The sequence below is a fragment of the Pteropus alecto genome, unplaced genomic scaffold, assembly GCF_000325575.1.
Source record: "Pteropus alecto unplaced genomic scaffold, ASM32557v1 scaffold131, whole genome shotgun sequence".
Classification (NCBI taxonomy): Eukaryota; Metazoa; Chordata; class Mammalia; order Chiroptera; family Pteropodidae; genus Pteropus; species Pteropus alecto.
In genome coordinates, this window is record NW_006434709.1 from 3,524,760 (window position 1) to 3,535,748 (window position 10,989).

At 37.9% G+C, this 10,989-nt stretch overlaps 1 protein-coding gene across 1 annotated transcript; it reads right to left on the reverse strand.

Moving 5' to 3' along the window:
* Positions 1 to 2,495: 2,495 nt before the first annotated feature.
* On the reverse strand, positions 2,496 to 10,804 carry PNO1 (partner of NOB1 homolog). The gene is made up of 7 exons (XM_006909537.3): positions 10,474 to 10,804; positions 10,092 to 10,241; positions 7,805 to 7,888; positions 7,563 to 7,623; positions 7,208 to 7,325; positions 3,775 to 3,845; positions 2,496 to 3,115 (listed from the first exon to the last, which is right to left on the reverse strand). Exons 1-7 carry the CDS (start codon positions 10,678 to 10,680, stop codon positions 3,048 to 3,050), a joined length of 759 nt encoding a protein of 252 aa, XP_006909599.1. The 5' UTR covers positions 10,681 to 10,804; the 3' UTR covers positions 2,496 to 3,047.
* Positions 10,805 to 10,989: the final 185 nt, after the last annotated feature.

Here is a 10,989-nt window from a genome sequence, read left to right on the forward strand (position 1 = left end):
TGGCAAGGACATGGAGAAATTGGAACCCTGGTGCATTGCTGGTGGGATTATCAGTCACTGGAAAATGATAAAGTGATTCCTCAAGAAATTAAACACAATTACCATATGATCCAGCTATTTCACTTTTGGGTACACATACTGAAAAGTAAAAAGCAGGAACTTAACACAGCTATTTGTATACCCATGTTCAAAGCATCATTACAACAGCCAAAAGGTAGAAGCAACCCAAATGTCTATGACAGGTGAATGGATAATCAGAATGTGGTGTACACATACAATGGAATATTCCTCAGCCTTAAAAGGCAGTTTTGACACATGCTACAACATGGATGAACCTTGAAGACATGCTAAGCGGAGTGAGCTAGTTACAAAAGAACAAATACTATATGATTCTACTTATGTGAGTTCCTGTAGCTGTCAGATTGTAAGTGACATGATGGTTGCCAAGGCCGAGGAGTAGAAAATGGGATGTTAGCGTGTAATCGGTACAGTTTCAGTTGGGGGGAAGATAAAATTCTAGAGATGGATGGTGGTGGTGATAGCACAACAATATGAATATGCTTAATGCCATTGAACTGTACACTTAAAAATTGTTAAAATGGTAAGTTTTGTGTATTCACCACAATTTAATAGACAAGATGGTGAAAAATAAAGAATAGCACTTTTTCTGGATAGTTTCTAGGACTTACTGTCCCAACTCATGTGTCTTGAAATAATCTTTAATCCTCAAAAATTCCCACATGCTCAAAAATCTCATTGTTAGCTAACATTTAAAGCCCATTACCACTTCAACCTTTCATTTCCCTTGGGCTCATAAACCTTTCAGCTAACCAGAACAAAGCTATTAGCAAGTCCTTATTATCAACTCTATGAAACCTAAAGATTTACTGGTTTCTTTGACCAAGTAAGTAACATTTGCACAATATGAGCATTTTGCAAGTTGTAGGATGGCTATGTACATTGTCACTGTATACTTTCAGTAATCTAACACTAAGCATGCTGTCCCAGTCTTAACATGACTCTGAAATCAGTAAAATTAGGTCCCTTCCCAGATGCTCAGTGAACATGAGTTTCCTTTTCTACCATTATAGTTCTAGGTAGCATGAGGGTTTGGAGCCCAAATCTTCCGGAATGACTAAGAAACACCTAGGTCTCCTCCCTTATCAGCCATTGAATAAGAAAATACTCCTCAGGCCCATTCCCCAGCCAATAAATATGTATACTGTTACATGTCAGACACTGCTAGATACTGAGTATCCAAAGACCAGAGGCTTTAGGGTGAGAGGCAGATAAAGTAATTACAGTATAGCATGACAAATGCCATAGGCATGGCTAAGGTTTGAGGTATTAGATTGTGTCCAGGCCTTAGAGGTGGCTTTTAAGAAATGATTTAACCCAGGTTTTTAAGATCAGCTATCACTGTGATACAGTCAGATTTATTACCTCTATTCTTTCATCATTCCCATCAAGAATTAGCTGCGTTTCCTCTAACATTCTGTCTCCCCTTTGAAACACTAAGGAGTACTGTTCCCCCGGAGAGGAGAGAGAGTTGCTTGATTAGGGAGGGGCACAAAACTCAAGGTGGTAAGTCAAAGTTCAGCATCCCAAATTTTTGCAAGTGCTACCCTCTTATATTACTGAGAGTTCTAACTACATAAGAAATCTTTAAAAGTAAGTCAATTCAAACAATACCAAAACATGACTTTGCTTTAACACAGAAAACCCATTTTTCCCAGTCAAAATTATGCTTTCCTTAAAAATCGACCCCATTTATGTTTACCTGGCAATGGTTCATTTCAGTCCAAGCCTCTTGAAAACCTGATTAAAACTGTAGGCCCCATTCCCCAGAAAAGTACACCATAAGTATTTGCAATTTTGATAGAACTTCCTGTGCAAATCGCCGGGTGAACAGTACTTTCTGAAGCCTGTGTAGACTCCAGGATGAGAAAAATCTCAACAAATCTCTTTTTTTCAAAAAGATATGAAAAGATTTGATACCATCATACACCATACTCTACACGCTGCTGTGCTGCCAAAGGACAAAAAAAATGTTTTGAGTGGGAAATGCTCCCAGCAGTTTCCTATTGAATTACCACTGTAGTATGTATCTCCAATCCTATACAAAGTACAAACCAGTTTGAGGCAGTGGCACATGTAACTGATGTAAAAGAAATAGAAGCTTAATAGAATACTTTTTCTAGTCCTTACATGAACTTTTTAATACTCCCATCAGTAAAGTTAAAAGTTTTCGTCAACGGTTTTAGAGATGTACAAGCGAATGTGGTATCATTCCATTTAAAAAAATGCATAAACAGAATCATAATATTTAAATAGGCAGACACTAGTTAAAACAATCCATTACATTTGGAGAACATAGTAGTTTTCGTAGGAGTAAAAACATTTTACCACATTTCACTTTTAATACCTAGAAGAAATATACCCAACATTGGAAAGGTCTACTTTCATTACACACTTAAATGAAAATAACACACAAAATGTCAACCTCGTGATACAGGTCTTTAATTTTACAAACTGCAAAACAGGTACAAATATTGGGACTTTTAGTTCACACAGCGCAGCCAAACTGCTGCTTATGACCTGATTCTGAAACAGTCATACACCACCCGGTGTTAAGGGTCATGATTTGGAGAGGTTTTCTGAGACAGTACTTTAATTACAACCCACAGAGAAGAAATGTTTATAAATTTATAAAGCAAAAAACTTAAAAATTCATAGACAACTGTTTAAACGATAAGTTTCTCTCTAAATGAGAGAATTAGAAACTGCAAATCTACATGTGATTTAAAATGTACGAAATGATAAATTATAATTAATGTTTAAATATAATGGTACTAAATTCTGACATTAAAATTATCCTAAAAGCTATTGAGTGTGAATACTATCAAACTTTTCTGTTTATACTTCTGGCTGAGAACTGAAGAAGGGACTGAAGCTTAAGTGACAGTTTTTTCACATGGTTTCTTGTTACCACTTATAAAGTCTTTTTCTCTAGTCCGAAGGCAAGATAAAAAGTCTCTGATTTGAAATTAGAATCGATCTGCTGCTCTGCTAGCCACGGCTCGAATATTGCCATAAACCTTTGATGGAGGATTTCCTGTAGAGAGGGGGAAAAAAAGCTTATCTATAGAAATATACTCACATATATAGAAGCTACATGGAAAACAGTCTACAAAACTCTAAAAAGGACAGGGACATTTTCTACTTATCTTAAAATCAACAAAAGACCTAAAAAGGATACCATACCCAAATGTTCTCCAAAAAAAATTTTTTTTAAATCTTAAGAGCCAAAACTACCAAGTCATAAAAATATTTCGAGAAGAAGCTAGTCAATCAGACTTGGGCACCAAGGGAGAATCCTAAGGGTTTTCTGAGCAAACTGTTACACTCCTGTAACGCTTATCAAGAGTTGCTGACCTTGTTGACTGACACTGATCAGCAGTTTCCTTTTTGTTGAATCTAAAACATGGTGTTACTGCTATTCTGGAATGGCTTTTCTGTGCACCTCATCGGGGGAAGGCAGCCAAGATTTAAGCAATATAAGCCAATAAACCCTTTCTGTTCATTAGCAAGCAGACAGATGGAATCCAAGCAAAAGATGCCTACATTTTTCTATTAGGCCCACGTTTGCCAACCCCCAAGAGTTTCTACCTGCTATCTTTAACATTACCCTAAACTGACTTGCAAATTTGGTTTCAGTTCCTTGATTCCCTATTCTATTCTTTCCAGAGAAAACACCAAAGAAACTGTTATTACCCAGGATGAGGTTGCAGATGGCAGTTCTCGCCATCTTGATGTTTTGGAAAGAGCCAAGGATGTGAACTTTCCTGCAAGAGAAAAAGTGAAACAAGTTAGCAACAAAAAGTGTTCCTTAAACTGAGTTCTGTAATCCAGAAACTCTGAAAAATCATGATAAAGACTCATAAATAAAGGTAGTGGTGATGGTTGCACAACTCTGTAAATATGCTAAGAACTTTGAAAGGCAGAATTTTATAGTGTGAATTAAAAATAAAAAATAAAAAATTATTAGAAGAGACATAAAAAAAAAACAACTAAGACGTTAAGATTTTTGGTTAATAATGGCTACCATGCAGTGAGTGCTTTCTGTGTATTAGGGCTTTATACGTGTGTTCTCATTTAATCCTCACAAGAACTTTATTAGGCAGATGTTATTGCCATTTTACAGGTGAGAAAAGACGTTTACAGGAAACCAAGAAGCCTGGCCAAGATTATGCACTGGCAGAGCTGGGATTACTTGAGTACCCAGGAAAGCAAGGGGTACTTAATTAAAAGTTTGGATTTCAACTACAAAACTTCCTAAAAATTACCTGAATTTCTTCAGTACTCACTGAGGATCATCCAGACCCTTTCAATCTGCAGTCTTTGCTGAATGGCTCAAATAAGATCAACAAGAGTGAATTTTGCTGTTTTAAGCCCATCTTCCAAAATCTCAGTAAGCCATCAATAAGATACTGAAACGGGCAGCAGGAACATCAAGCAGAACCGTCTCCCCACATGCACACAGGTACTTATGAAATCAAGGTAAAAGTGAGGCTTAAAGCCAAGATAATCAGTTAAAGTCTGTTCAAGATGATCCCCCAATTTTCTTCCCCATTCAGTGCAAACAGGCAAACACTGCTCTGTAACTCTGGCAAAATTATTGGGGTAAGGGGAAGTAGTTTATTGGGGAAGGTGAAAAACAGTGTCTGGACCAGGGGTACCAGACACAGCTGAAGAAATACCATGTTAAAAACAAGGGCAATGTCTAGCAAACATTTGTACACTGAATGCTGGGACCTCCAGCTGTCTTCTATAACTGGGCTCCAAGAGTTTGGCAGCAAAGACCCTGGAGAATACTTTTCTGGGAAACTGGCCTGCTCAATAAGAAAGACTAAAGATACTGACATCAGGGCTTCCCTGAATAAAGAGCCTGGCCAATTACCCTAAGTCAGTGGTCCCCAAACTTTTTGTTACCAGGGACCAGTGCTCCTGTGAGAATCTAATGCTTGATGATCTGCGGTGGAGCTGAGGTGGTGATGCTAGCGCTGGGGTGTATGGGTGGAAGTAGGGGGAGGGGTGAAAAAAAGCTAAATCTTCATCTTTCATGGTAAAAAGTCAACAGTGAAGCTGAAAATAAAAAAGAAGCTGATATGTAAATAAGATATTTGAAAAAGTGGAGATAAATAATTTTTAAAAATTAGCTAAGAGGGTTGAAATTGGTTTCTCTGAAAGTGGGGAAATGGAGGTAGGCAATAGAAATTGTTGTCTTTTTAAAGTCTATGCATGTCTAACTTGGATAAAAATAAAATTCTTTAAAATAGAACATGAAAGATGAGGTAACAGACACCGCAAGACTACATAAAACATCAGTTTTCCTGAAACCACCACAGTAATGGGGCAGTAGCTGGAATGGAACGCAGGCCCCGGACACGTAGACCAACACTAACTCCCAGCTGATGTACTGAGTGCACCTGGAACAAATAGCTTTTAGCTTTATATCTTGCTCACAATATACTGTATTGTGCGAAGTTATTTGCTGCTCATCAAGAACAACACTTATAGTTGCATAACAATCCATCTTACGGCTATAACATAATTCATATAAATTGTTGAACTTGTGGATTTCCAATTAGCTTATTTATAAAAATTACAAGACAGTACATTTCTTCAAATTCAAGTAGTAATTCAATTTGTTAAAAAAATAAACCACAAAAGATGATAAAATGTAATTCAATAACAACATTGTTCATAATAGCACCAAATGGAAAACAACCCAAATGTCCATCAATCTGTGAATGGATAAACAAAATGCAATATATTCATACAATGATCTGGTACTCGGCAATAAAAAAGAATTACTGATACACCCAACAAGATGGATAAACTCAAAACAACGTGCTACCTAAAAGAAGCCATACTATGAATTTCTAGAAAAGGCAAAAGCATAGTGACAGAAAGAAGATCAGTGATTGCCTGGAAAAAGATGGGGTTGCAAAGAGCACAAGAAACTTTTGGGGTAATAGAACTGAGTGAATGAGGTGGGATTATAAGATTACAGAACTTTTGCCAAAAACTCACTGAACTGTATACTTAAAATAGGTGAATTTTGTTGTATGTAAATCATACTGCAGAAAACCCGTTAAAAAAATTAGTTCAACTAGTAATTTTAAGTTAACACTTATAAATACACTTATAAAAATATGATGTACTACCTATAATTTGATTAGCAAATCAGTTACATTTTTTGATTTCCAAATTAGGGCTATATATATTTTAAAATGTGGTATACATTTCAAAAATTTTGAAATTTCCAGTTCAAAAAAGCTTTTCCTCTGGCTCTATAGTCCCAACTCTAGACTCAATTCATAAAAAATTAAAATAATAATACATCTGTCTTTAGGTAACAGGGTCCACCAAAGTAGTATTACAGTTATCCTTAAAGTATAAAAAAAGTCTAAAATTTAGATTCTAAATAATGGTGAGCTCCTCAGTTTAGAATAAAGATGAGGCAATTTCAAATAAAATTATTTCTGGATTCAGTAGCAGGTAGATCCCTCCTCCTCTCAGTCAACTGCTTCGTTTCTCAACTTTGTTGGCATTATATAATCTCTGAGCCATCTGCCAGTAATCCCAACCTGGCAACAGGGCAGCTTCAACCTCACAGAGAGGTAATCCCGGCTTGACTTTCCGCACCCTTATTTTAAGCCTGTATCATCTTATTTATGTTCACATGTAACTGCTCTCTAGTGTTCACCCAATGTGCACTACTCACCTTTCTTTTATGAAAGACCTTTATATATAAATATATAATTACATATTTTTTTTAAAAAGGAAAGCCTCACAATGGCATTTATTTATTTTCACAATGGCATTTAAAACACCTACTCCTTATTCTCCCGATTTAAAAGATTCCCGAGATACTATTTAAATCTTGAACTGTGATGTAATTTCTTTTACTAGTGATTCTAAACATTTCTTTCATTGCTGAGAAAAAAAGCTATAATTTCTAAAATTTTCTCAACTAACAATCTGCTTTCAAAGTTGGTAACTATCTGTTCATCCAGAACCAAATACTGACAAAGATTTAGTGGCAACATTATGCATAAAATACAATCCTTATGACGTTATGAAACCAGCAAAAGATCAAATATAAATTACAAAAGTAATTTTCTCAAGATCACATACTTACACATCAGCCAAAACTATCCGCGTCCGTGTCACATTCTCTATGGTAAATTTGGTTTTTCCTCCTTTGCCAGCGATTCTTCCTATTGCCCTCGACAGGTGGTCTCCCTTTAGCGGCTTCACTAAATGAGAAAAGCAAGACCTCAAGAGACAAGCCATTCCAGTGCACCACCCACTTCCACATAAAGTTTAATCTTAGTTGAACTTTCTCTGCTAAAAGACATAAATTATACACTTTTTAAAAAGCTGCTATTAATACAGCTCAACTGATGCTGTTAGAGAGCTGAGAGTCACACAGAATACAAAGTCAGCAATACAAAAGTCCAGTATTTTATAATAAAAGACCATCATATGCTCACCATCTGTGATTTCAAAAGACTCTAAGAAGAGGTCATCCAACCTAATGAGGGCAAGTGCATCCTACAATATAAAAATAAGTGCTGTGAAGCCTTTCCATTTAGATAACTAAGAACGAGTGTTAACCTAAAATTCACAAATCGTAGAATTGGAAAACTCAAATTAAAAAAAAAAAAGCCCAAATCCATGGAAACGTTCACATTATTTTTCAAGTCCTCATTTTATATGTCATGAAATCACTCACCTCTACCTGAAACCCGAGAATAAAGGCTTTCACAAAATCAGCTGCTTTTGTCAGAGCGGTAACATCCTTGGTGTCTTTACAAGTCTGTTTTAAAAAAGGCACAAATTACAGGTGAGGATGAAAAAGACAATATGCTAACAGAAAACTGGAGATGACCTATCTTACTATAATTCCTACACCACCATCCTTCCCCAGTATATTCTCTATAACTCAGTAGGCAAGTACTGTGTTAAATTTGCAAAATAGAACTTTCCAGCTCCAGGGCTGGACAGTTCCACCAAAAGACTGTCAAACGACTGAGCACACTCCATGACTGAACTGACTCGGGGGTTAACAGCAAGATTACTCTGGCGCAGCACAATCACACTCACATTCTAAAGGACTTCCATCCTCAGACCATTGACTCCAGTACTAACTACCAAGAATGCTTTAGGCTGGGATCCCGTCCTCAAAGAATTAATTCAATAATCACGGAAATAGCTGCTGTTCATACCTACCACTATAAATGACATTAACTACGAAGGTGTTTTATACACTACAGCTCTAAGCTTCATGATACCCTGAATGTTAAGTGATATAGTTTTACATTTGAGGAAATTAAAGTACTAAAAGGTAGAAATGGTTAGATTCAAACATAGGTCTGATTCCAAAACTTTCATTTCCGCTCTCCCAAAGACTCACAATCTAGTTGAGGAGACCACATATTTGACAAATTTAAAACCATACATACAGGGTTGTGTAATGACACATTTAAAACTAGATCCCAGTCCCAATTACATATGTGACCTTGAGCCAGTCCCATAGATACCCTATTTCTTAAGTTTTCTCATCTGTAATGTAAGGTCGGAGTAGGAGATCCTGAGAGGTCCCAACTAGCACCAGATTCACTTATTAGCTTGACAACTTTGGCGAAGATACTCCTTTGATCCTGTTTCCTCACATCCACAAGATAGGGATATGTCCTCTACCATACAGAGCTGTTCTAAAGACCAGTATGATGTAGTGCAAGCCAATGTATCACCATGTGTCTGGCTTACAGAAGTATCAACAAATGTTAGAATATAAACTAATGATGCTGCACACATATGACACCGAAGGCACTGAAGACATGACTGCAAAACGGAGTGATCAAAAAGGAGAAAGAACCCGAGCTAGACCCTGAAAAATGAATGGAACTGAGGTAGGAAGACAAGGGATATAGGCAGGACAGGGCAATCATCAGAGAGGAAAGCCGCCCAAATATATAAATGTAAAAATGTTCAAAGAGATGGTGAGACGAACTTGGGACTGAGACTCCTACTTGAAAGGTAAGTTCGGTCAAAAACTTTTATTCTTCAGAGACACTAAATATATCGGGATATCATAATAAAATCAGTGTGGTTTGGGAAAATTAATCTGGTTCCAGCATAGAGGGTGGAGGAGTGATAGAAGATTTAAAGCAATGAAGCAAGGGAAACCTATAAGGAAACAAGAAGTTTTGACATGAAATCATAAAAACTTGAATGAAAGTGACAAGGAGTTCTACTGTTAAGTTCTATATTTTAAACTAAAGCAATGAAGTAAGGGAAACCTATAAGGAAACAAGAAGTTTTGACATGAAATCATAAAAACTTGAATGAAAAGTGACAAGGAGTTCTACTGTTAAGTTCTATATTTTAAACTACCAACTATTTAGAGTAGTGCCTTTCAGCTTTATTCCATCGTTCTGGTCCCTCAGATGAGTCTATACCAGTCCTGATGACAGTATAACGATCGTCAAAGAGGAAGACATAATTAATTAATTTTGGTCTTGAATTCTGATACAAAATTGGAACTCAGAAAAAGAGGCCCAAAATCAATTAACTTCAATTGTCTAACTCCTAGACTGACACCATGGAATAACACACAAACACACACACACACACACATATGTATATAATTTATACTTATTCTCAAAATAATTTATAGTGCCTGTACTGCAGCCAAGTACTTCAGCTCATTATTTACATACTTCTGTTTATGACAACCTCTTTACTTGGCCTTTTCTCAGTTCAACACAGAACATTATAAAAAATATGTGCACGTATAACCAGTATTTCGGCATCATCTCAGACTCATCTTATGAATTCAACTAATATATGTGTTAAACGCAGACTGTGAAGGCATTTGATAAGTTCGAATTTTAAATTATAAAACTGGAAGAAAACCATTTAACAAAATAAGTCCCATTAACGAAAGACTATTCATGCATTTTCATCCCTGTAAGAGAAACCCTAGTATATTTGTAAAGGGTTGATACTCTCCTTACCCTGATTTCTACATTTCTCGATTTCAAGTTAAAGCGTATCTGAAGTCCCAAATGTTCTACAATGGGAGTAAATATCTTCATCCAGTTCTCTTTTAATGGTGTGTATCTGTTAGCTGGGACTGAAATTTTCCTTGTTTCTTCTTTCCCATCCTACAACAGAAGAACACGCAGCTCAGGAAGTGTGTGAAGGAATGGGGACGGAGCTGTAAAACGACAGGTGTCCCACAAAAAAGCCTCCTTCGAGTGAACAAATTAAAATTCATCAGCCACTTCTCTAAGAACTTCACCCCAAAAGAACCCCCGCAGCTTCATCACCCAGAGATCACCACTTTGATTCCCCTCTAGCCCCTGCCCCCTTCCTGTCCTGGGGTCCCCTCGGTACCAGAAACCCGTCCCGGGAGAGGGGCGGGAAGACCGGCCTCTTTGCGGGCCGAGCCTCCTGGGTATCCATGCGGCCCGCGTCCTCGTCCTCCCCTGCCGCGGAGAGCTCCTCAGCCTGCCGTTTCTTCGCCCGCCGGCCACCCTTGCGGGTGACCGGGGTGAAGCCGTCCACGGCTCCGGCGCTCTGCGCCTCCATGTTGGTTGCCATCCCGAGGAATCTGCGGCCCTAGCACGCCCTTCCGGGTCTAACACGTGCGCTGTTGCACCGCGCAGGCGCACCGCGCAGGCTCCGGCGTTCTCCAACCAGCCCCAGGGCTCCGCCCCTTCCCTAAGTAGTCTCACTCAGGGGACCTCAAGCAGGATTTTGTGTTTGTTTGTTGGGGCGCGGGGGGGAGGGGGAGAAGGGCTGTCCTAAAATATGCCTTATTCTTGTGGTCTCCCTCTGGCCCTCCTACTCACAGCTAAATCATTTTGTAATATCTGGTCTGTATATGTGATAAAGGCATTAAGTAGAGAC